Raw genomic sequence first — 26,203 nt, 5'->3', positions numbered from 1 at the left:
AGAGCAGTAAGATTGTATTAAGCAATAAAAATACAAATTAAATACCCTCTGTGTGTGAATCGATTTCACTATATTCAGTACAGGAGACATGATCTTTATGGGAACACTTCCTGCACAATCACACAATGGGCTATGCAGCTAAACCCAACCCAACACCTGGCAGGCTGACTCTAAGCCCCGCCCCCTTGCAGACATTACTGGGGGGGCGTTAATTGCAGCTATGCCCCGCCCAGGTGTGGGAATGGCGGCAGCAGCAGGGTTTGTGGACTGTCACTGTCATATGACAGCCGAGGAGTTCCTCCAGGTAACTATTGCTGTATGCTGTCACAGCATTACTGTGTCAAGTCACCATGGCAACAAGTGCACCCGTGCTCACTGTCACACGGCGCTGCTGAAGTCTTCCAGCACGCGTTCTTCAAGGCGGCGGCCATTTTCTAAGAGACCAAAATATGTGGAAGTGGAGCCAGGCAGCTTCAACTAAATGGCTCCTATAACGGAGACACAAGTGTGTAGCTATCTAGCCGTACATGGCTGCTACCTTCCTAGAAATGGTTTCGTCAGCTACAGTGTGTTGTTTTGTGTGTAGTGATCAGTTGTTAACGCTATTTCTAGTTTTGTATAAAACAAATATATTATCCTCTGCTATATTCCATATGTCTGCATCATGGTGGTGCCAGTAACCAGTAGCATAACTAAAAGTTTTGCACCCTCCACCCAAAACATTTTCTGGTGCCCCCACCCCCCTCCCCACTACATGCTCATTGCCAGAAGTTTTTTGCTCATTGCCAGGGGTTACATGCTCGATGCCAGGGGCTTTTTGCTTGTTACCAGGGGGTTACATGCTTATTGCCAGCTATACCTCCTGAGTCTCAACTGTCCGAGTTACCGAGGGAATGTCCTGATATTTGGGGACGTTCCTGCAGCCTGCCTGGGCCCGGAAGTGTCCCGCGTCGGGAAGGCAGTTGGGAGTCGCCCCCTGTCGCCCGTGAATAGAAATAGACGCTATATGCCACACCCCCTTTAGCTAGGCCATGGCCCTAAATTTTCGGCAGGCATTTGGCGCACGTGCCAGCGGCTCTCCGACAGGACCCTCAAAGTTTGGAGGTATGTTACATTCTCTTTACCAGTGATTACATGCCCAATGCCAGGAGTTACATGCTCGTTGCCAGAGGGTTACATGTTTGTGTCCAGACGTTATATGCTTGTTGCCAGGGGTTTCTTGTTAATTAAAAGGGTGTTACATGCTCGTTGCTAGAGGTAAGGTGCTCACAGCGTACCAATGCTCCCGGAATACAGCACTTCCAGGTAGCGTGTGCTGCACTCCTTTGGGAGATGCTTTAGGTCCTGTAGGGCCTCTAGCATCAGTCTCCTTCAAGGCAGCGGCATACCTCCCAACATGACCCTCTCCAGGTGGGACACAATGCTCTGCTCCTGGACTTTCTTCTTAATGTATGATTACCTTCATCTGTGTTAAACACATACCTCCCAACTGTCACGATTACAGCGGGACAGTCCAGATTTTCAGGTCCTGTCCCGCTGTCCCACCCGCGGCAGGCATTGTCCCGCTGCGGGGGGTGGCAGTTGGGAGACCCCCCTAATTAGCATAAGCCGCACCCTCATTTGCATACACCCCACCCCCTTTTCGGGCACTTCCCCAACACAGAAGTTGGGAGGTATGGTTAAACAGTTAAATTGCTAAGAAAGGTGTTTCACTACATGTGATGGTAATCATACATTAAGAGGGAAGTGCAGGAGCAGAGCAATGTGTCCCTCCTGGAGAGGGTCATGTTGGAGGTATGCAGCGGCCATTTTTGGAGTGCCGTTTTTAGCAGATTGCATGGAATCCTGTGCGGTTGGACTGTGGTGGAATGGTTATGTCACCACCAATAATGCTCCATGGCAGCATGGGTATACGGGTGGCTACAGGCAATGCCAAAGTCGACAGTCAATAGGTCGACATTGACAAAAATGTCAATATGCATTAGGTCGGCAGTGTCAGAAGGTGTTGACATTTTGCTGTCTACCTAGACATTATTTGTGAACCATACCACAGCCGCCAGCATGAGCCATTATGATAGTACTCTGCTCCTGGGTTTCCAATTATTGCCACTATAGCTTAATTGAAAAATAAGGGGGAGACACATGAATTAGGGGGTTGCCTTAGACCACAGGTCCTCAAACTCGGTCCTCTGGACCCTGCACAGTTCATGTTTTCCAGGTCGGATTTTAAAATGTGATGGGGATATACAGTGCACCTGCAAGGTGACGGGTAAACCATGAACCGTGTCGGGTCCTGAGGACCGAGATTGAGGATCCTTGCGCTAGACATTCATTGTAGTGGACACTTCCACATCCTATATAATTAAAGGCTAATGCTGCTCCTCATCTCTGTGGGGGGGATTCAAGTGTTTTGCGTGCAGGCGCCAGTGCTGACATTATTGTTATGATGTTCTCTCATTTTGACGGGCTGGTAACTAGTATAATATAAATATTTAACTCACTAGATTGATATGATTTGTTTCAGCAATTTAATTTGAATCTTTTTACCTTAGTTTTACATGGACAGGGTTTGCAATAGCACAGTGTGGGAGAGGAGCGGGTACAATGCTGATGGCTGCAGTGTGGGAGAGGAGCGGGTACAGTGCTGATGGCTGCGGTGTGGGAGAGGAGCGGGTACAGTGCTGATGGCTGCGGTGTGGGAGAGGAGCGGGTACAATGCTGACGGCTGCGGTGTGGGAGAGGAGCGGGTACAATGCTGATGGCTGCAGTGTGGGAGAGAAGCTGGTACAATGCTGATGGCTGCAGTGTGGGAGAGGAGCGGGTACAATGCTGATGGCTGCGGTGTGGGAGACGAGCGGGTACAATGCTGATGGCTGCAGTGTGGGAGAGGAGCGGGTACAATGCTGACGGCTGCGGTGTGGGAGAGGAGCGGGTACAGTGCTGACGGCTGCGGTGTGGGAGAGGAGCGGGTACAATGCTGATGGCTGCAGTGTGGAAGAGGAGCGGGTACAATGCTGATAACTGCAGTGTGGGAGAGGAGCCGGTACAGTGCTGATGGCTGCAGTGTGGCAGAGGAGCGGGTACAGTGCTGATGGCTGCGGTGTGGGAGAGGAGCGGGTACAGTGCAGACGGCTGCGGTGTGGGAGAGCAGCGGGTACAGTGCTGATGGCTGCGGTGTGGGAGAGGAGCGGGTACAGAGCTGATGGCTGCAGTGTGGGAGAGGAGCCGGGAACAGTGCTGATGGCTGCAGTGTGGGTGAGGAGCGGGTACAATGCTGATGGCTGCGGTGTGGGAGAGGAGCGGGTACAGTGCTGACGGCTGCAGCGTGGCAGAGGAGCGGGTACAATGCTGCGGCTGCGGTGTGGGAGAGGAGCGGGTACAATGCTGACGGCTGCAGTGTGGGAGAGGAGCGGGTATAGTGCTGACGGCTGCAGTGTGGGAAAGGAGCAGGTACAATGCTGATGGCTGTGGTGTGGGAGAGGCGCGGGTAGAGTGCTGACGGCTGCGGTGTGGGAGAGGAGTGGGTACAATGCTGACGGCTGCGGTGTGGGAGAGGAGCGGGTACAGTGCTGACGGCTGCAGTGTGGGAGAGGAGCGGGTACAGTGCTGATGGCTGCAGTGTGGGAGAGGAGCCGGGAACAGTGCTGATGGCTGCAGTGTGGGTGAGGAGCGGGTACAATGCTGATGGCTGCGGTGTGGGAGAGGCGCGGGTACAGTGCTGACGGCTGCGGCGTGGCAGAGGAGCGGGTACAATGCTGCGGCTGCGGTGTGGGAGAGGAGCGGGTACAGTGCTGATGGCTGCAGTGTGGGAGAGGAGCGGGTACAGTGCTGACGGCTGCAGTGTGGGAGAGGAGCGGGTATAGTGCTGACGGCTGCAGTGTGGGAGAGGAGCGGGTACAATGCTGATGGCTGCGGTGTGGGAGAGGCGCGGGTAGAGTGCTGACGGCTGCGGTGTGGGAGAGGAGTGGGTACAATGCTGACGGCTGCGGTGTGGGAGAGGAGCGGGTACAGTGCTGATGGCTGCGGTGTGGGAGAGGAGCGGGTACAGTGCTGATAGCTGCAGTGTGGGAGAGGAGCGGGTACAATGCTGATGGCTGCAGTGTGGGAGAGGAGCGGGTACAATGCTGATGGCTGCAGTGTGGGAGAGGAGCGGGTACAATGCTGACGGCTGCAGTGTGGGAGATGAGCGTGTACAATGCTGATGGATGCGGTGTGGGAGAGGAGCGGGTACAATGCTGATGGCTGTGGTGTGGGAGAGGAGCGGGTACAATGCTGACTTCTGCAGTGTGGGTGCTGATTGCTGCAGTGTGGGAGAGGAGCGGGTACAGTGCTGATGGCTGCAGTGTGGGAGAGGTGCGGGTACAGTGCTGATAGGTACAGTGCTGATGGCTGCAGTATGGGAGAGGAGCAGGTACAATGCTGACTTCTGCAGTGTGGGTGCTGATTGCTGCAGTGTGGGAGAGGAGCGGGTACAGTGCTGATGGCTGCAGTGTGGGAGAGGTGCGGGTACAGTGCTGATGGGTACAGTGCTGATGGCTGCAGTGTGGGAGAGGAGCAGGTACAGTGCTGATGGCTGCAGTGTGGCAGAGGAGCGGGTACAATGCCGATGGCTGCAGTGTGGGAGAGGAGCGGGTACAATGCCGATGGCTGCAGTGTGGGAGAGGAGCGGGTACAATGCTGATGGCTGCAGTGTGGGAGAGGAGCAGGTACAATGCTGAAGGCTGCAGTGTGGGAGAGGAGCGGGTACAGTGCTGATGGCTGCAGTGTGTGAGAGGAGCAGGTACAATGCTGATGGCTGCAGTGTGGGAGAGGAGCGGGTACAATGCTGATGGCTGCAGTGTGGGAGAGGAGCAGGTACAATGCTGATGGCTGCAGTGTGGGAGAGGAACGGGTACAGTGCTGATGGCTGCAGTGTGGGACAGGAGCGGGTACAGTGCTGATGGCTGCAGTATGGGAGAGGAGCGGGTACAATGCTGACTTCTGCAGTGTGGGTGCTGATTGCTGCAGTGTGGAAGAGGAGCGGGTACAGTGCTGATGGCTGCAGTGTGGGAGAGGTGCGGGTACAGTGCTGATGGGTACAGTGCTGATGGCTGCAGTGTGGGAGAGGAGCAGGTACAGTGCTGATGGCTGCAGTGTGGCAGAGGAGCGGGTACAATGCCGATGGCTGCAGTGTGGGAGAGGAGCGGGTACAATGCTGATGGCTGCAGTGTGGGAGAGGAGCAGGTACAATGCTGAAGGCTGCAGTGTGGGAGAGGAGCGGGTACAGTGCTGATGGCTGCAGTGTGTGAGAGGAGCAGGTACAATGCTGATGGCTGCAGTGTGGGAGAGGAGCGGGTACAATGCTGATGGCTGCAGTGTGGGAGAGGAGCAGGTACAATGCTGATGGCTGCAGTGTGGGAGAGGAGCGGGTACAGTGCTGATGGCTGCAGTGTGGGACAGGAGCGGGTACAGTGCTGATGGCTGCGGTGTGGGAGAGGAGCGGATACAGTGCTGATGGCTGCAGTGTGGGAGAGGACCAGGTACAATGCTGATGGCTGCAGTGTGGGAGAGGAGCGGGTACAGTGCTGATGGCTGCAGTGTGGGAGAGGAGCGGGTACAACGCTGATGGCTGCGGTGTGGGAGAGGAGCGGGTACAAAGCTGACGGCTGCAGTGTGGGAGAGGAGCGGGTACAGTGCTGATGGCTGCAGTGTGGGAGAGGAGCGGGTACAGTGCTGATGGCTGCGGTGTGGGAGAGGAGCGGGTACAGTGCTGATGGCTGCGGTGTGGGACAGGAGCGGGTACAATGCTGATGGCTGCGGTGTGGGAGAGGATCGGGTACAATGCTGATGGCTGCAGTGTGGGAGAGGGGCGGGTACAATGCTAATGGCTGCAGTGTGGGACAGGAGCGGGTACAGTACTGATGGCTGCAGTGTGGGAGAGGAGCAGGTACAATGCTTATGGCTGCAGTGTGGGAGAGGAGCGGGTACAGTGCTGATGGCTGCGGTGTGGGAGAGGAGCGGGTACAATGCTGATGGTGCTCACTGTTGTGCTGCTGTGGCATCGCCGCAGCAGCGTCCTGGTGCCCTGATTGGCTGGTTAATTGGCTGGTTATCCCTCTTAAGGGATCCAGCCCAGCTCAGCTGGTGATATTGCTTTGCACAGAGTGTCATATGCTCTGTTCTGTCCTGTCAGAGTCTTGTCCTGCTGCAGTCTGGATCCAATCATCGTCCAGTTGCTGTCCTGGTCCAGACACAGTCCAGCCATGGTCCAGTTTCTATCCTATCCTGGTCCTGATCCGGTGCAGTCTTGTTCTAGTCCTGGTCCCGTTCTGATCCGGTCCAGTCCTGGTCTCATCCTGATCTGGTCTTGGGCCCTTCTCAGTCCGGTTGTGGTTTAGTCATTGTTCAGCTGTTGTCCAGCTGCCATCTTGCTGTGGTCTGCGTCCAGTCCTGGTCCGGTCCTGGTACAGTCGTGATCCGGTTCCGTCTTGGTCAGCATGGCACCAACCAGTCATGCCAAGTCGTTCCCGGCGTGCACGTTACCATTCTGTGCTGCCGGAGGGTTTGGTCCGGTCACGTAAGTGCTCCAATGGAGCCTGGTTCCTTATTCTTTATTTCTGCGGGCAAGCGGCCCTTTATCCTAAGTTATTATTATCATTGTCCTGGTCCGTGGTTCGGAGAGGCCCACGGCTGTGGGTTCACGCCTGTTTTGGGGTACCGTTACTTTAAGTGTACTATTTTGCGTTGGTGTGTGTTTCGTTTGGTGGCGCCCCGTTATTGCTTTGTCCGGTGCCTGTGACTCGGTCACACTCCCCGTCCTTGGCCTGGTGCCGTTAGCCAGGGGTCCTGTCCAGTTAGCGCCTGTAGTTAGATCTCCTCTTGGTCCTGTCTCGGGCGGTCGCCGTAGACTTCACATACCATAAAACCTGGTTGCATCGGGGTTGGAGCGGGCTTAACTCACTTCTTCGAAGTCGGCGACTACAGGAGAAGCCTAGCAATCCGCAGTCTACGGTCACCTGCCCGAAAAGGCCAATAGAGTCAGCGTAGGGTGCGTTGTGGCTGTCCTAAACAGCGGTCACGGCTGAGGGCTCAGCCCACCACCATCGTCCACACGTGCCTGTCACAGTACTCCAACGGCAGGTTCACACCCAGATCCGTAACATTATCACCGGCCATACCGATTTTTATATATATATATTTGTCTTGTGGTATTCTGGGTGTTTTACTGGCTTACTGAATTTCTTTGTGCCCATACAAGGAAATAGTTTTTTTTTTTTTTTTTTGCTGGTTTGTTTTAGCTGGTTCAGTTCAAGTTTTGCCTGTTCCGCCTGCCCAGGGGTCTGGTCAGGCTGGTTACTTGTTCCTGTGCGGTATTTAAATTGTAGGCCTTGCAAGCCTCTTTGGATGCCTTAATTACGGCTTTTTGTGCCTTGAAGCCTGAGCGGGTTAAGGTTTTGCAGCAGTCATTCCTGCAATTGCAAGACCTTTGAACCAAAATTTTCCTGGACCTTTCTGAGGTTTTTGGGGCTCAATCCTCTCCAAAGGAGACCCTGACTAAAGAGGGTTAGTCAGCCAAACTTTAGATCAGGGGGTTCAGAAGAGACATGGAAGTTTTCTACAGCCAAGATTCTCACCAGAGGACCGGCTACGGCGTAGAAGCTTCAATCTATGTCTTTATTGTGGGGGTTCTGGCCACTTTCTTTAGGTTTGTGAACTGCACAAGTCTGGTGGTGGTGGTGCTGTAAAGGTTTTTTTTCAACCCGAGTGGAGTTGGGATGTAACACCCATACCCCCCCCCCCCCCCATGCACTCCGACGCACAAATGGGGTTCTAAGACTAGGATGCCCCATGTTGGGTTACGGAATCAGAAAGGGATGTTGAACTCATCCGCTAAGATTTCGGATAGGAAGACGTTGGATGTTAATCTTCCAGTCAGGGAGATCAACGTTCTTTTAATGTTGGGGTTTCTAAACCCAGTAGGGGAATCTCAGGTTGTTCCCTGTGGGAGAGGAGCGGGTACAGTGCTGATGGCTGCGGTGTGGGAGAGGAGCGGGTACAGTGCTGACGGCTGCGGTGTGGGAGAGGAGCGGGTACAGTGCTGATGGCTGCAGTGTGGGAGAGGAGCGGGTACAGTGCTGATGGCTGCGGTGTGGGAGAGGAGCAGGTACAGTGCTGACGACAGCTGCGGTGTGGGAAAGGAGCGGGTACAGTGCTGACGCCGGCTGCAGTGTGGGAGAGCAGCGGGTACAATGCTGATGGCTGCAGTGTTTCAGAGGAGCGGGTACAGTGCCGATGGCTGCAGTGTGGCAGAGGAGTGGGTACAGTGCCAATGGCTGCAGTGTGGCAGAGGAGCGGGTACAGTGCTGATGGCTGCAGTGTGGGAGACGACGGGGTACAGTGCTGATGGCTGCGGTGTGGGAGAGCAGTGGGTACAGTGCTGATGGCTGCAGTGTGGGAGAGGAGCGGGTACAATGCTGATGGCTGCAGTGTGGGAGAGGAGCGGGTACAGTGCTGACGCCGGCTGCAGTGTGGGAGAGCAGCGGGTACAATGCTGATGGCTGCAGTGTGGCAGAGGAGCGGGTACAGTGCCGATGGCTGCAGTGTGGCAGAGGAGCGGGTACAGTGCCAATGGCTGCAGTGTGGGAGAGCAGCGGGTACAATGCTGATGGCTGCAGTGTGGGAGACGACGGGGTACAGTGCTGATGGCTGCGGTGTGGGAGAGCAGTGGGTACAGTGCTGATGGCTGTAGTGTGGGAGAGGAGCGGGTACAATGCTGATGGCTGCAGTGTGGGAGAGGAGCGGGTACAGTGCTGATGGCTGCAGTGTGGGAGAGGAGCGGGTACAGTGCTGATGGCTGCAGTGTGGGAGAGCAGCGGGTACAATGCTGATGGCTGCAGTGTGGGAGAGCAGCGGATACAATGCTGATGGCTGCAGTGTGGGAGAACAGCGGGTACAATGCTGATGGCTGCAGTGTGGGAGACGACGGGGTACAGTGCTGATGGCTGCGGTGTGGGAGAGGAGCGGGTACAGTGCTGATGGCTGCGGTGTGGGAGAGGAGCGGGTACAGTGCTGATGGCTGCAGTGTGGGAGAGGAGCGGGTACAGTGCTGATGGCTGCAGTGTGGGAGACGACGGGGTACATTGCTGATGGCTGCGGTGTGGGAGAGGAGCGGGTACAGTGCTGATGGCTGCGGTGTGGGAGAGGAGCGGGTACAGTGCTGATGGCTGCGGTGTGGGAGAGGAGCATGTACAGTGCTGATGGCTGCGGTGTGGGAGAGGAGCGGGTACAGTGCTGATGGCTGCAGTGTGGGAGAAGAGCGGGTACAGTGCTGATGGCTGCAGTGTGGGAGAGGAGCGGGTACAGTGGTGATGGCTGCAGTGTGGGAGAGGAGCGGGTACAGTGCTGATGGCTGCAGTGTGGGAGAGGAGCGGGTACAGTGCATATGGCTGCAGTGTGGGAGAGGAGCGGGTACAGTGCTGATGGCTGCAGTGTGGGAGAGGAGCGGGTACAATGCTGATGGCTGCAGTGTGGCAGAGGAGCGGGTACAATGCTGATGGCTGCGGTGTGGGAGAGGAGCGGGTACAGTACTGACAGCTGCGGTGTGGCAGAGGAGCCGGTACAATGCTGATGGATGCAGTGTGGGAGAGGAGCGGGTACAGTGCTGATGGCTGCAGTGTGGGAGAGGAGCGGGTACAGTGCTGATGGCTGCAGTGTGGGAGAGGAGCGGGTACAGTGCTGATGGCTGCAGTGTGGGAGAGGAGCGAGTACAATGCTGATGGCTGCAGTGTGGCAGAGGAGCAGGTACAATGCTGATGGCTGCGGTGTGGGAGAGGAGCGGGTACAGTACTGACGGCTGCGGTGTGGCAGAGGAGCCGGTACAATGCTGATGGCTGCGGTGTGGGAGAGGAGCGGGTACAATGCTGATGGCTGCAGTGTGGGAGAGGAGCGGGTACAGTGCTGATGGCTGCAGTGTGGGAGAGGAGCGGGTACAGTGCTGATGGCTGCAGTGTGGGAGAGCAGCGGGTACAATGCTGATGGCTGCAGTGTGGGAGAGCAGCGGATACAATGCTGATGGCTGCAGTGTGGGAGAACAGCGGGTACAATGCTGATGGCTGCAGTGTGGGAGACGACGGGGTACAGTGCTGATGGCTGCGGTGTGGGAGAGGAGCGGGTACAGTGCTGATGGCTCCGGTGTGGGAGAGGAGCGGGTACAGTACTGACGGCTGCGGTGTGGCAGAGGAGCCGGTACAATGCTGATGGCTGCGGTGTGGGAGAGGAGCGGGTACAATGCTGATGGCTGCGGTGTGGGAGAGGAGCGGGTACAGTGCTGATGGCTGCAGTGTGGGAGAGGAGCGGGTACAGTGCTGATGGCTGCAGTGTGGGAGAGCAGCGGGTACAATGCTGATGGCTGCAGTGTGGGAGAGCAGCGGATACAATGCTGATGGCTGCAGTGTGGGAGAACAGCGGGTACAATGCTGATGGCTGCAGTGTGGGAGACGACGGGGTACAGTGCTGATGGCTGCGGTGTGGGAGAGGAGCGGGTACAGTGCTGATGGCTGCGGTGTGGGAGAGGCGCGGGTACAGTGCTGATGTCTGCAGTGTGGGAGAGGAGCGGGTACAGTGCTGATGGCTGCAGTGTGGGAGAGGAGCGGGTACAATGCTGATGGCTGCAGTGTGGGAGACGACGGGGTACATTGCTGATGGCTGCGGTGTGGGAGAGGAGCGGGTACAGTGCTGATGGCTGCGGTGTGGGAGAGGAGCGGGTACAGTGCTGATGGCTGCGGTGTGGGAGAGGAGCATGTACAGTGCTGATGGCTGCGGTGTGGGAGAGGAGCGGGTACAGTGCTGATGGCTGCGGTGTGGGAGAGGAGCGGGTACAGTGCTGATGGCTGCAGTGTGGGAGAAGAGCGGGTACAGTGCTGATGGCTGCAGTGTGGGAGAGGAGCGGGTACAGTGCTGATGGCTACAGTGTGGGAGAGGAGCGGGTACAGTGCTGATGGCTGCAGTGTGGGAGAGGAGCGGGTACAGTGCATATGGCTGCAGTGTGGGAGAGGAGCGGGTACAGTGCTGATGGCTGCAGTGTGGGAGAGGAGCGGGTACAATGCTGATGGCTGCAGTGTGGCAGAGGAGCGGGTACAATGCTGATGGCTGCGGTGTGGGAGAGGAGCGGGTACAGTACTGACAGCTGCGGTGTGGCAGAGGAGCCGGTACAATGCTGATGGCTGCAGTGTGGGAGAGGAGCGGGTACAGTGCTGATGGCTGCAGTGTGGGAGAGGAGCGGGTACAGTGCTGATGGCTGCAGTGTGGGAGAGGAGCGGGTACAGTGCTGATGGCTGCAGTGTGGGAGAGGAGCGGGTACAGTGCTGATGGCTGCAGTATGGGAGAGGAGCGGGTACAGTGCATATGGCTGCAGTGTGGGAGAGGAGCGGGTACAGTGCTGATGGCTGCAGTGTGGGAGAGGAGCGGGTACAATGCTGATGGCTGCAGTGTGGCAGAGGAGCAGGTACAATGCTGATGGCTGCGGTGTGGGAGAGGAGCGGGTACAGTACTGACGGCTGCGGTGTGGCAGAGGAGCGGGTACAATGCTGACGGCTGCGGTGTGGGAGAGGAGCGGGTACAATGCTGACGGCTGCGGTGTGGGAGAGGAGCGGGTACAATGCTGATGGCTGCAGTGTGGGAGAGGAGCGGGTACAATGCTGACGGCTGCGGTGTGGGAGAGGAGCGGGTACAGTGCTGATGGCTGCAGTGTGGGAGAGGAGCGGGTACAATGCTGACGGCTGCGGTGTGGGAGAGGAGCGGGTACAGTGCTGATGGCTGTGGTGTGGGAGAGGAGCGGGTACAGTGCTGATGGCTGCGGTGTGGGAGAGGAGCGGGTACAGTGCTGACGGCTGCGGTGTGGGAGAGGAGCGGGTACAGTGCTGATGGCTGCGGTGTGGGAGAGGAGCGGGTACAGTGCTGATGGCTGCGGTGTGGGAGAGGAGCGGGTACAGTGCTGATGGCTGTGGTGTGGGAGAGGAGCGGGTACAGTGCTGATGGCTGTGGTGTGGGAGAGGAGCGGGTACAGTGCTGATGGCTGCGGTGTGGGAGAGGAGCGGGTACAATGCTGACGGCTGCGGTGTGGGAGAGGAGCGGGTACAGTGCTGATGGCTGCGGTGTGGGAAAGCAGCGGGTACAGTGCTGATAACGTTGTAGAGTATTTGCTCAGCAGTTGGAATAATTATGGGCCTGATTCACGATGACTCAAATTCGTCCCTGTCGCAATGTTTTGGGGACTGCGCAATCCGCATGTGAAGCCCCCTTTGCGAATGGCTTCGGAGACTTGCATGTTTATACTAAACATTCATTTGCATTGCGGCAGGGATGTTTGCGCGGCGGTGGGGGGCGGCATGCGCTCACCTTGCAGGCGGCATTAGAGGGCTCACTAAGCAGCGGATCTTTGCTGTCCAGCGAGCCTTACTGAATTAGGGCCTACAGTATATTTGCTGGAACAATGTCTCTGGAACGGGATTTGTCTGCACTCTTCACTTCCCTAGGAAAAATGGGCAATGCTAAAAAGCAAAGGGGTTTATCGTCGCACTGTCTGGACGGGATTTGTCTTAAGCTAAATAGTTAAATGTTTCCTATTGATCCCCATTTCGTTGCTTCCCCAAATCCCACCATTCCTGCTGTTCCTGTTGGTACCTGCCGACACTAACATAACATTTGCTTTTCCAGGACACAGAGGAAATTCTGGTGAGATCGAGAAATGTACGTACAGAATTGTCATTCTTAACAGAAGTTATAACATACAAAATGTAATTACGTGTTTAGGAAATGTATTGTTTTATCCTGTAGGACGGCGTCCAGGCCCTTGTCTCTGTAACAGAGAACGCCGGAGAGTTTGGGAGGCTTATTCAGCTATCGGAAAGGTTTGTATCATGTGTAAGCGCAGTGCGAAGGACACAGCGGATCTGGGGTATGAGCTAGACTAGTAGATCTGAATAGTAGCAATGGAGTTGGGGTGAGTGACTGACTCATTTCCCCGGGTGGTTCCCAGCTTTTTTAATGGTCCTTTGGAAAAGCTGGAACCTTCCCGGCGAAACGCGTCAGCACCCCAACTCCACTATACTGATCTCCATAATTTGACTTTTTGGATACCTGAACCAGGACTCATGGACACCTAACTCAGTAGTATATGTGTGCGGGCACCTGTATATCCATATAAATGTCTAATACGGGGGCTTTATCTGTTTTGTAGATACCCGAAATATCTCATGCCGTGTTTTGGGGTTCATCCTATCCAGAGGAGAACAGATGGCTATCGCAGCGTCACAATGAAGGTTGGCATTTAAACAACTGTATTCTCCCAAATTAAGGGAGACATTTATCAAAGCTTGGAGAGTGATAACATGGAGAGAGATACAGTTCCAATCAATCAGCTCCTAATTGTCATTGCACATGCTCTCTTGCTCATTTATCAATGAGTGATAAAACTGGTTGTATATGATAAATGGTGCTCCAGCCAATCAGCTCCCAACGGTCATGTGTTTAGCCCCTAACTGATGTGTGTTCAGCCCCTAACTGGTGTGTGTTCAGCTCCTAACTGTCATGTGTTCAGCTCCCAGCTGTGTTTGTTCAGTCCCTAACTGTCATGCATTCAGCCCCTAACTGTTGTGTGTTCAGCTCCCAGTTGTGTGTGTTCAGCCCCTAACTGCCATGTGTTCAGCTTCCAGCAGTGTGTCTGTTCAGCTCCCAACTGTTGCATGTTCAGCTCCCAGTTGTGTGTTCAGCTCCTTACCGTCGTGCATTCAGCTCCTAACTGTCATGTGTTCAGCTCCCAGATGTGTGTGCGTGTTCCGCTCCTAACTGCTGTGTGTTCAGCTCCTCGGTGCCATGTGTTGAGATTTGGGTTGGAGCCCTATCTATCATACATGACAGGTTTTACCACTCATTGATAAATGAGCCCCTCATGTTTGAAATGGCAGGAGTTTTATCGCTCTACCCCTATTGGGCAGCAATGCATCGGGTCCCAGAGACATTCTGAGATAGCAGTAACCCATTAAAGCCTATGGGCCACTTACCGCTTTGCCAGCGGGGCAGTGCAATAGGAAGAGGGGATACAGACAGCCCCCCATTATATTTAGACTTGATGCCTAAGGTTAGAGAGCCTCTTGGGTTGGTGTTCCCCTCTTTGTGTCACACATGTAAATTGTTTAACTCTGTTTTTGTTTTTGGAGGATTTGGAACCTGCCCTCTCCCTGTTTGACAAGTACAGAGACCATCTCGTCGCTATAGGAGAGGTGAGGCTGGAACCGCTAGGAAATGTTTTACTTCACATGTACTGTAGCATAAGGTCCACATCGCTTCTCGGCCTTTTGGCTAAGATCAAGTGTAGTATCTGTTCTTATCAGTTGAGTCTGGACCGCCCCCTGGCAGAGAATAGAGAAAGCAGTACCGTAGCATCTTGTTACTGGGCCTGAGGATAGCAACCATCCTCATGTCCTGGACGAGTGCTAGGAATGGCTTAGTCTCGATGCCCTGCTAGGGAGGGAATACCATTCTCTCCACTGGTAGGGAGGGGAGAAGCATCGGCGCTTTGAGATGGGGCTCTTGTTCAGGGGTCTTTGCCTCTGTGGGAGAGTCACTCGAAAAGCCCGGTCTAGTATCCACTCCCAGGAAAAAGGGAAAAGCTGGGACCGAGTAGATTGCTCTCTGGTCCGGGGGTAACATGTCGCCCCCGGCCAGGGAGACAGCGAAAAGCCCAGCCCAGTACTCAATCCCTGGGAGAGGTGAAACGTCGGGACTGAGTAGGTGGTTTCTTCTTCCTCAGGTGGTCCATTTGGGCCTCTGCGGGGGAGACTCACCGAAAAAGCCCGGTGGAGTATCCATTCCCATGCCGGGGGTCGGAAAGGGCCCACTGGCTGAGCGGAGAAACACTTGGTCGGACGCTGACTGGCTGGCTGCTTGAAGTCCGAGGCTGCACTGTGCCCCCGGGGAAACTCGGGGGTGCCAAACATGCACGGGTGATCCCAAAATCACCATGCACTAGTAAGCACTAGCACTGCGCACTTCCCTCTAGGTTAGCGCTGCACGTCCTTACATTCCTTTTGGATGGGGTAGGACAATTTTTCACACCCCCACCCTGGCCTTCTGGCTAGGGTCCTTTATTATTTATTTCTCTTCCCCCTCTTACGTTTGTCACTTTTCACGTTCCTTGTTTTTTTTGTAGTTTGTCACGTTTTTTTTGGGTAGTGTGGTCGACCCTTTCAGGCCTTCCATTTCCCCAATGTGCCGAAGCTCTCGCCTTTTGGGGAGAGCTTCGGTCCCCCCGAGGACGACCCCGAGCCGCAAGGCGGAGGGAAGTCCACTGCAGGTCTCTCCAAACCATGGGGTGCGGAGGACCCACCGTCCTAACCCTTTCGGGGGTTGAGGAATGAGGGTCTCTCTAAGCTTCGGCGAAGAGGACCCACCGTTCCCTATTTTCCCCTCTTCGGCCTTACGGTTTAGAGGGGTTAGGGGAAAAACGGGGCCCTGTCTCCTAGGAGACGGACCCATTCGATCGCACGGCCTCCTTTGCACATGTTTAGGCACAGCACTGGTGGTGGGGAGCACACCTCGGGCTCCTGAGTTTTTTCAAACTCATAAGGTCCACAGTACTGACGCTCTAACACATAATTCTACACAGCAACACGTGACAGTTATGTCTGCGTTCTTCTTTCAGCATATACTTGTTTTATCATTTTTGCACACACATTACCCCCAATACACACCTTTACACCATCTGACCAAACATATTAATCAAATGTGTCCTAATCTGTTTATGAGATGCTAGTATTCTGAACATCAATGCGATTCCATGGCAACCACAGTCACAGGGCACATGATGTAGTAAGAAGTGAGGCCTTGGAATGCTCCTCTGAGCTCTATATTCACTGTGACATCCTCCACTTTATACCCGTCACTACCATATACTCTTTCCTTGTCTCATTTGTGTCCTTATTCAGGTTGGGCTGGACTTCACCCCCTGGCTGACCCCCACCTCTGCAGATAGAGAGGAGCAACAGAAAGTCTTACAGATACAGCTGGACATCGCGAAACGCCTGGAGCTGCCTGTGTCAGTATACATCTGTACATTTACACCATGACAGTATGCAGTATGAGTGAGGAGTACACGGGTATGAGTGCAGCAAGAACAGGCAGTGATCCAAAAATATCCCAATATGGGGGCGTAATGCTGAATATTCCCATTAGGTGTAAATTATTGGAATAAATAATCGTACTTGTTTTAATTGTGCATTTATGTCCACACTCAGAGATCAAAATGCCCTTGAGCAGGGGCGGTAACATAACTGACACAAACCGTTTAGTTTATACTCGCTGACCACTGTGCTGACACCACTGGCAGGTCGGCAACAGGTTGTTTCTGACCTACTTGGTTCCCGGTACGAACAGATAAAAATGCCCCCCCCCCCCCCCCCTCCGCCCATACACAAAAAAACAAAAACATTTGTGTGTCAAAAGGAGGGGTGTGGCCTTGCCCTTTACACAATTATGCCATGTGCCATAATGCCTATTACATATCATGCCACAGATGTGCTGCTCGCTTACCTACATGCTTGTTGCCAGGGGTTGCATGCACGTTGCCAGGGGTTGCATGCACGTTGCCAGGGGATAACATGCTCCTTGCCAGGGTTTTCATACTCTTTGCCACCTGCCATTACATGCACAATGCCAGGGTGGGGTAAATGCTCGTTGCCATAGGGGACTACATGGCTCATTGCCAGAGGGAGTAAAATGCTCGTTGCCACAGGGGATTAAATGCTTGATGCCAGCGGGGCGTTAAGTGCTCATTGCTATGGGGGGATTACATGCTTGTTGCCAGGGCGAGTTAAATACTTGTTTTAAATTACACAAGTGATTACATGCTCCTTTTCGCTGCTATTTCAAATGTTGTGCCGGCTTGCGAGCCAATCAGAGCTTGTACCTTGGCAGCCAATAAGGAGCCACCATGGCTGCTGGGCTGTGAGCTCTGATTGGCTCACAAGCAGGCATGACATTTGAAATAGTCGCAGACGTGCTCTGATACAGCCGTTGGTAACAGCGAGACGAGTCGTGTGGCGCCTTCTGTAGTAACGGCCCTGGGCGGCACTGTGCATAACATGGCATGGCAGAAATGTGCGGAGCAGGGAGCGCAGTGATGTGGTTACACCCTACTATGGTTACTGGCATTGGGAAGAAGGGCGCGGCTGCGATGGCCTGATTCAGCATGAAGTGTGTCATTGGCCGCTTGTTCTGCCCACTGCACTCGGCGACCAATCTCGGGAAGTGAGCGGTGAAAAATGTCCATCTCAGACCCTGCACATTCGGCCACAGGGATATACAGCGGGGAAGGGGTGTGAATGATCTCTGCATAAACTCGCAGACGGGCCAGCGTCAGCACACACTGGCACATGTGACTCAGGCCCATAACGTCACCCTTCACCTAGCAGATAATAAAGGAATAAACACGATTGTGGCAGTTACATTATATGAGATACGGTCACACGCCTCCGCCTTATAGTGATCTGATTGGGTAATAGTGTTATAGAGACGACAGCAGCGTCCAAACTGCGCTCAGCTCCGGGCTGATCCCACCGGGTGCGGTCACCAGGTCTACAAGGAATAGCATGGGGACGCGGTACTCTTAAACGGTGTCCATTTCCACGTCAGTCGACATGGGTATGGATCATTGGATAGACAGCAACTAGGTCGACGTGCATGAAGGTCGACATGGGGTTAGGTTGACACAAGCATTAGGTCGACATGGCAAGGTTGACAGTCAAAAGATTGATGTTGGTTTTTTTACTCAACTGACACAGTCGACATGGACACTAAAATAAGGCTCTGCTTAGCACAGGCCTGTCCAAACTGTGGCCCTCCAGCTGTTGTGAAACTACAAATCCCATAATGCCTTGCCACAGGTTTTCTATTAGGGAATGCAAACACTATGGCAAGGCATGCTGGGATGTGTAGTTTCACAACAGCTGGAGGGCCACAGTTTGGACATGCCTGGCTTAGCATGTCTGAATAACCCCCAGTGACTGTCTATCAGCCCTCTGATCGCTGGATAGCTATGACCATGCTGTATGTGAGCAGTTGGCTGCTGCTGCCGGCCTGCATCAGTGTATGACCTCGTGTGTCTGAATAACCCCCAGTGACTGTCTATCAGCCCTCTGATCGCTGGATAGCTACGACCATGCTGTATGTGAGCAGTTGGCTGCTGCTGCCGGCCTGCATCAGTGTATGACCTCGTGTGTCTGAATAACCCCCAGTGACTGTCTATCAGCACTCTGATCGCTGGATAGCTACGACCATGTTGTATGTGAGCAGTTGGCTGCTGCTGCCGGCCTGCATCAGTGTATGACCTCGTGTGTCTGAATAACCCCCAGTGACTGTCTGTCAGCACTCTGATCGCTGGATAGCTACGACCATGTTGTATGTGAGCAGTTGGCTGCTGCTGCCGGCCTGCATCAGTGTATGACCTCGTGTGTCTGAATAACCCCCAGTGACTGTCTATCAGCCCTCTGATCGCTGGATAGCTACGACCATGTTGTATGTGAGCAGTTGGCTGCTGCTGCCGGCCTGCATCAGTGTATGACCTCGTGTGTCTGAATAACCCCCAGTGACTGTCTATCAGCACTCTGATCGCTGGATAGCTACGACCATGCTGTATGTGAGCAGTTGGCTGCTGCCGGCCTGCATCAGTGTATGACCTCGTGTGTCTGAATAACCCCCAGTGACTGTCTATCAGCACTCTGATCGCTGGATAGCTACGACCATGCTGTATGTGAGCAGTTGGCTGCTGCTGCCGGCCTGCTTCAGTGTATGACCTCGTGTGTCTGAATAACCCCCAGTGACTGTCTATCAGCCCTCTGATCGCTGGATAGCTACGACCATGCTGTATGTGAGCAGTTGGCTGCTGCTGCCGGCCTGCATCAGTGTATGACCTCGTGTGTCTGAATAACCCCCAGTGACTGTCTATCAGCACTCTGATCGCTGGATAGCTACGACCATGCTGTATGTGAGCAGTTGGCTGCTGCTGCCGGCCTGCATCAGTGTATGACCTCGTGTGTCTGAATAACCCCCAGTGACTGTCTATCAGCCCTCTGATCGCTGGATAGCTACGACCATGCTGTATGTGAGCAGTTGGCTGCTGCTGCCGGCCTGCATCAGTGTATGACCTCGTGTGTCTGAATTACCCCCAGTGACTGTCTATCAGCCCTGTGATCGCTGGATAGCTACGACCATGCTGTATGTGAGCAGTTGGCTGCTGCCGGCCTGCATCAGTGTATGACCTCGTGTGTCTGAATAACCCCCAGTGACTGTCTATCAGTCCTCTGATCGCTGGATAGCTACGACCATGCTGTATGTGAGCAGTTGGCTGCTGCTGCCGGCCTGCATCAGTGTATGACATTGTGCGTCTGTTTCTTGGCACCGCCGGAGCTTACAATCTATCCTGCCATGTCTATGACGCTTGAAATAAAATGTTCCTGAGATTTCTGTTTTTCCGTTGGCAGGAACGTCCATTCCCGTTCTGCCGGGAGACAAACGATCGCTTTCCTTAAGGAACAAGGTACAAACTTTGTAATTACTATCTAATTATTGTTCCTCGCATTGGGCCTGATTCAGGTGTGGTTGTTCTTGCGATTACCGTACACAATTAATGCTAATATGGGCAGACGCTAACCTGAGCATAGTTGCGTCCGCTGCGGTCGCGTCATTTCTGTCTGACAGCTACTGATACATAAGAACCATCGTCGCAGGTCGTGCTGCAGATTCTGAAGATGTGCAGGCTGAGCCGCTCACCTTGGATGTTAAATATTTGTTATGTGTTGCCGACATAACAAATGTCAACATTGTAGATCACCACTGTACCAGGTGGATGTTAAATATTTGTTATTTGTAACACCTGGTACAGTGGTGATCTACAATGTTGACATTTGTTATGTCGGCAACACATAACAAATATTTAACATCCAAGGCGAGCGGCTCAGCCTGCACATCTTCAGAATCTGCAGCACGACCTGCGACGATGGTTCTGATGTATCAGTAGCTGTCAGACAGAAATGACGCGACCGCAGCGGACGCACCTATGCTCAGGTTAGCGTCTGCCCATATTAGCATTAATTGTGTACGGTAATCGCAAGAACAACCACACCTGAATCAGGCCCAATACGATAGGGAACATCAATATAAATGTTGTTACCCTTTAATGAAAAGTGAGGTTTTCCGTTTGGGTTTCAGGTGCAGAGAAAGTCCTGCTGCATAATTTTGCTGGACGCCCATCAGCTGCCTTGGAGGGGGTACAGGCTGGGTACTTCTTCTCCTTCCCCCCCGCCGTGGCAAAGAACAATCAGGTAAGCGATACGATCTATATAGGGGGCCCTAGAGGGCACATAATGAGAGGCGCTACCATGCTGAGACTTGTAGTGCCACACACAGAAAAGAAAACAAGTGCACTCTCCAAACATCAGTCATTGTAATAAATTGATCAAAGTGAGGTTATTTTCATAATTTTGGCCAAATCTATGGGCCTACCCTCCACGTCCAGGTGACCCGATCATCAGGTAGGTCCCTAACATTCTGAAGGTTCAAGTCTAGGGTGTGGTACACCTCACCCTCAGTCCGACCAAACCACCCCAGGGAACCACAATAGTGAGAGATAGCAAATACAGTGTTCAGTTGGGCACACACCGGGCGACGTGTGTGCCCAGCAATATCTGGTCGTTCCATCCCGTCGGAATCGGCAAAATCATTTCAGATGTCGTCCAGCTTTAGAGGGTCTGAAACGCAGCAGCGCCTGTGTGTCACGCATGCGCCATAGGCGTTATCAGCCATTTTCTGAGAATCAAATCACTCCCGTAGGAGAACATCGATATTGGCTGCGGCTCCGGATCCGGCCTGAATGTGGTGGGTGCATGGGCAGTAGGCATACGGTATTTCTGACGCTTGGCGCTTCTCACACATGGGGGGTTATTCTAGATAACTCACAAAGCTGCGAATTTCACAGGGGAGCGATCAGACCAGAATAACCTCCATGATCCGGAAACGCTATACAGTATATAACCGCTGTATTCTTGTTGTTGCTGAACCCCAGAGAGAAAAGCTAATCCGACAAATCCCTCTGGAGAACATCTGTCTGGAGACGGATTCCCCAGCGCTGGGACCAGACGCGCAGGTATAGTGACATACAGGTGGCGGCTGACTACACATGTACTGTATGAATCTAAGACTATACACATGTGTGCACTAAGGGGGGGGGGGGGGGTTAGGGTTAGGCTGTGGGGAGTGGTTTGGGGTTAGGCTGCAGACTGGGGGGTTAGGCAGTGGGAGGAGGAGGTTAGGGTTAGACAGTGGGAGGAGGAGGTTAGGGTTAGGCTGCAGATGGGGTTAGGTGGTGGGGGAGGGGGGTTAGGGTTAGGCTGTGGGGAGTGGGTTGGGGTTAGGCTGCAGACTGGGGGGTTAGGCGGTGGGAGGAGGAGGTTAGGGTTAGACAGTGGGAGGAGGAGGTTAGGGTTAGACAGTGGGAGGAGGAGGTTAGGGTTAGACAGTGGGAGGAGGGGGTTAGGGTTAGACAGTGGGAGGAGGAGGTTAGGGTTAGACAGTGGGAGGAGGAGGTTAGGGTTAGACAGTGGGAGGAGGAGGTTAGGGTTAGACAGTGGGAGGAGGAGGTTAGGGTTAGACAGTGGGAGGAGCGGGTTAGGGTTAGGCTGCAGATGGGGTTAGGTGGTGGGGGAGGGGGTTAGGGTTAGGCTGTGGGGAGTGGGTTGGGGTTATGCGGTGGGGGGGTTAGGGTTAGGCTGTGGGGAGTGGGTTGGGGTTATGCGGTGGGGGGAGGGGGTTAGGGTTAGGCTGTGGGAGAGTGGTTTGGGGTTAGGCTGCAGACTGGGGGGTTAGGCGGTGTGGGGGGGGGGAGTTAGGGTTAGGCAGTGGTAGGAGGGGGTTAGGGTTAGGCTGTGGGGAGTGGGTTGGGGTTATGCGGTGGGGGGGTTAGGGTTAGGCTGCGGGGAGTGGGTTGGGGTTAGGCTGCAGACTGGGGGGTTAGGCGGTGGGAGGAGGGGGTTAGGTTTTGGGGGAGTGGGTTGGGGTTAGGCTGCAGGTGGTGGGGGGAGGGGGTTAGGATGTGGGGGAGTGGGTTGGGCTGCAGGAGGGGTTAGGTGGTGGGGGGAGGGGGTTGGGGTTAGGCTGTGGGGGAGTGGGTTGGGGTTATTATGCATTAGGTAGGGAGGGCGAGGAGGGTAGCGGGAGAGTATAAGTACACTTACCCCGCCCCTATTGTGATGTTTGACCAGGATGCCACTGTTGGGGTTCTAACTTCCGGCATCCTGACCACCGCTCAAGCGTATGTATTCTGATACCCCAACCACATCTGAATCTGGCACATCATGCCGAGGTGTTATCAGGGAGGGTCTGTGACATCACAATCGGCCTCCGTCAGCCTGATTCTGCGGCACAATGGCGGAAGGGTCAGAGTTGCTCACATCTGCACAGACTGGCCAATCATTGGATGGTGAGGGAATTGCAGGTGGATAGTGAATAGTGATCTATTCGCAATTCTCTCGCACACTTGCACGGCGCGGGTGTTCACTATCTGCTCGCAGTCATCTGCAACATGTGATAAACTCTGAATCAAGCCCTTCATTGGTTGCTATGGGTTACAGCACTCTGCAAGTTCTCACTATGGGGTTTATTCTAGTTCATTCTTTCTGACAAAATCCTTCTTAGATGGACAAAACCATGTGCACTGCAGGGGGGCAGATGTAACATGTGCAGAGAGAATTAGATTTGGGTGAGTTATTTTGTTTCTGTGCAGGGAAAATACTGGCTGCTTTATTTTACACTGCAATATAGATCTCACTTTGAAGTATAACCCCACCCAAATCTAATTCTCTCTGCACAAGTTACATCTGCCCCACCTGCAGTGCACATGGTTTTGTCCATCTAAGAAGGATTTTGTCAGAAAGAATGAACTAGAATAACCAGCACAAAAAGCAGCGCTACCAATTAAAGATGAGTGAATCAGATATCAAAAAAGTAACAACAATTTATTAAAAACAATAATAAAAATATACATATATAGCAGCATTAATTATCCCATAACATGTGTATCACAAGTGGGCACAAATAGAGTATGTGCACATGGACATTGGAAATAGGCAATAAAAGGTGATCAGATCTCACGTGTCGGAATTAAACCCCATCCGGGGTGGAGGATTGCCTTGACAAAGCTGACGTTTGGACAGCGAAACGCGTTGGCCCCCCTTGATACCAAGACCTCAATCTACACTTTGGAGGTTCCTTCTCAATCACCTGACCACCATCTTTCCCTAATAACATCTGGAAGTCCACGGCTTAATTCATCACCATCTTGGACGTTACCTGGATATCCGGCCACGAGGTTGAAGGTAGGCTCACATAACAACAGCCACTCCCTCGGTGAGCCCACAGGAATACAAATCGCTGTTACTCTGGACTCCGCCAATTCGTATGGGACTACATAGTGTGGACAGTGCGGGACTGTAATCCTCCACCCCGGATGGGGTTTAATTCCGACACGTGAGATCTGATCACCTTTTATTGCCTATTTCCAATGTCCATGTGCACATACTCTATTTGTGCCCACTTGTGATACACATGTTATGGGATAATTAATGCTGCTATATATGTATATTTTTATTATTGTTTTTAATAAATTGTTGTTACTTTTTTGATATCTGATTCACTCATCTTTAATTGGTAGCGCTGCTTTTTGTGCTGTTTTTTCTTTATATATTTTGGGGACTGACCCTCCTCATACAAGCAGCTGCTTCAGATTGAGGTCACAACACTTTAAGCGCTCCTATGAGTATACACACTAGTGTCTACTCAAATTCTTTTGAACTAGAATAACCCCCTATGAGTCACACTTACAATTTCGGCCTTGGAAATGTCCCTATTTTCCGAAGTGAGCCGTTCGCAGTATTAGGATGTTGGATTAATCACTACACAGATTATCTTCTTATTCCAGGAAAGAAATATCCCATCAAACATTGTCGTCCCCTGTGAGTACATAGCCCGTGTCAAGGGTCTGTCAGCGGAGACGGTCTGCGAGGCCACAACATGCAACGCTCTGCGGCTCTTTGAGAAAATGCGTCACAAGCTGAATCAGTGAATATTCATCAGAATCCTCGGCGGACGTCGGTGGGAGGGAGTTTATGGAGATAATATCTGATGTTCCCACATCACAAACCCCAGATCACTGTCTGCCAAATGCTGCAAATACAGATGATGTGGGACTGTGCTCGCCTATTAGGAAGTGTCCGTTGCTGCGGGCAGTGTGGGCAGCAGGTCCGTGTGGGTACATAGGCCGGGGTCAGCGATGGTGTGTCGGAGGATGCATTTCTCTGCTGCGCGGTGTGTACATGGCGATCCCTCGGATCTCAGATACATCTCTAGCACCAGGGATAGGATCAGTCCCGCGGTTAGTGACAACGAGCAGTTGGGAAGGGGCAGTTCCCGCACAGATACCGTGCGACTCTGGCTATGGGTAAATATCTGCATTTAGGGCAGAATCACAGCTTGGGCCGCAGATTATTGAAAATGAATATAGCAATTTTCGCTAATCTGCACAAGCGCAAGCCCATAACCATGTAAAAATAAAGCCGTCAGTATTTTCCCTGCACAGAAACAAAATAACTCACCCAAATCTAACGCTCTCTGCACCTGTTGCAGCTGCCCCCCTGCAGTGCACATGCAAACCTCCCAGCATGCCCCTCTCCAGGAGGACACAATGCTGTATGATTACCAGCATCTGTTTTAAACAGGTTAATGGATAAAGCTGTGTACACACGGGGGAGATATATTGCTCAGTGTCTCCTTTTCATCAACGCCCAGCGATTAGAACGGGGCTGAAAACAGGAGCGCGCACGGGGCACACTCCCATCACCGGCAATATGGTCACCAGCGACCATATTCCCAGCAATATCAGCCCCTATCGCAGCCGTGTGTACACGGCTTAAGAAAGGTGCTTCAACACAGGTGATATTAATCAAAAAATGAAGGTGAAGTGCAGGAATAGAGCATTGTGTCCCTCCTGGAGAGGGGCATGCTGGGAGGTATGCACATGGTTTTGTCCATTTGAGTATGGATTTACCTTTGCAAGTAAACCAGAATAAGGGCCACTGTGTGTGTGTGTGTGTATATATCATACTTGCCTACCTGACCCTCTCCATGAGGGAGAAAATGCTCTGTTCCTGGACTTCCCTGGTAATGTAGGGTTGCCATCACCTGTGGGGAGCTAGGTAACTGATAAGAAAGGTGTCACCACAGGTGCTGGCAATCATACATTACCAGGGAAGCCCAGGAACAGAGCATTGTGTCCTCCTGGAGAGGGGCATGCTGGGAGGTATGGATAATGTATGATTGCCAGCACCTGTGGGGAGCTAGGTAACTGATAAGAGAGGTGTCACCACAGGTGCTGGCAATCATACATTACCAGGGAAGCCCAGGAGCAGAGCATTGTGTCCTCCTGGAGAGGGGCATGCTGGGAGGTATGGATAATGTATGATTGCCAGCACCTGTGGGGAGTTAGGTAACTGATAAGAAAGGTGTCACCACAGGTGCTGGCAATCCTACATTACCAGGGAAACCCAGGAACAGAGCATTGTGTCCTCCTGGAGAGGGGCATGCTGGGAGGTATGGATAATGTAGGGTTGCCATCACCTGTGGGGAGCCAGGTAACTGATAAGAAAGGTGTCAACACAGGTGATGGCAATCATACATTACCAGGGAAGCCCAGGAGCAGAGCATTGTGTCCTCCTGGAGAGGGGCATGCTGGGAGGTATGGATAATGTATGATTGCCAGCACCTGTGGGGAGCTGGGTAACTGATAAGAAAGGTGTCACCACAGGTGCTGGCAATCATACATTACCAGGGAAGCCCAGGAGCAGAGCATTGTGTCCTCCTGGAGAGGGGCATGCTGGGAGGTATGGATAATGTAGGATTGCCAGCACCTGTGGAGAGCTAGGTAACTGATAAGAAAGGTGTCACCACAGGTGATGGCAATCATACATTACCAGGGAAGCCCAGGAACAGAGCATTGTGTCCTCCTGGAGAGGGGCATGCTGGGAGGTATGGATAATGTAGGATTGCCAGCACCTGTGGGGAGCTGGGTAACTGATAAGAATGGTGTCACCACAGGTGCTGGCAATCATACATGACCAGGGAA

The 26,203-nt window shown here is 53.3% G+C and overlaps 1 protein-coding gene and 1 pseudogene across 3 annotated transcripts; both read left to right on the top strand.

The window, feature by feature from the left end:
- The first annotated feature begins 206 nt into the window (after positions 1-206).
- Positions 207-25,447, top strand: LOC146062444 (putative deoxyribonuclease tatdn3-A). 3 transcript variants are annotated; one of them, XM_083174584.1, is made up of 10 exons: positions 207-304; positions 12,694-12,726; positions 12,814-12,887; positions 13,217-13,298; positions 14,196-14,258; positions 15,963-16,072; positions 19,515-19,570; positions 20,242-20,354; positions 21,095-21,175; positions 24,005-25,443. In XM_083174584.1, exons 1-10 carry the CDS (start codon positions 221-223, stop codon positions 24,146-24,148), a joined length of 840 nt encoding a protein of 279 aa, XP_083030710.1. In that variant the 5' UTR covers positions 207-220; the 3' UTR covers positions 24,149-25,443. The 3 variants fall into 3 exon arrangements, with proteins under 3 accessions (XP_083030710.1, XP_083030712.1, XP_083030711.1); XM_083174585.1 differs by lacking the exon at positions 207-304 and adding an exon at positions 392-505 and having other exon boundaries at positions 24,005-25,445; XM_083174586.1 differs by lacking the exon at positions 21,095-21,175 and having other exon boundaries at positions 24,005-25,447.
- On the top strand, positions 14,318-14,452 carry LOC146066079 (U2 spliceosomal RNA; annotated as a pseudogene).
- Positions 25,448-26,203: the final 756 nt, after the last annotated feature.

Source organism: Crinia signifera, chromosome 3 (assembly GCF_055691185.1).
Source record: "Crinia signifera chromosome 3, ASM5569118v1, whole genome shotgun sequence".
NCBI classification, from domain to species: domain Eukaryota; kingdom Metazoa; phylum Chordata; class Amphibia; order Anura; family Myobatrachidae; genus Crinia; species Crinia signifera.
Note: the sequence above shows the minus strand (reverse complement) of the source record. Positions and strands in the feature narration are given on the sequence as shown.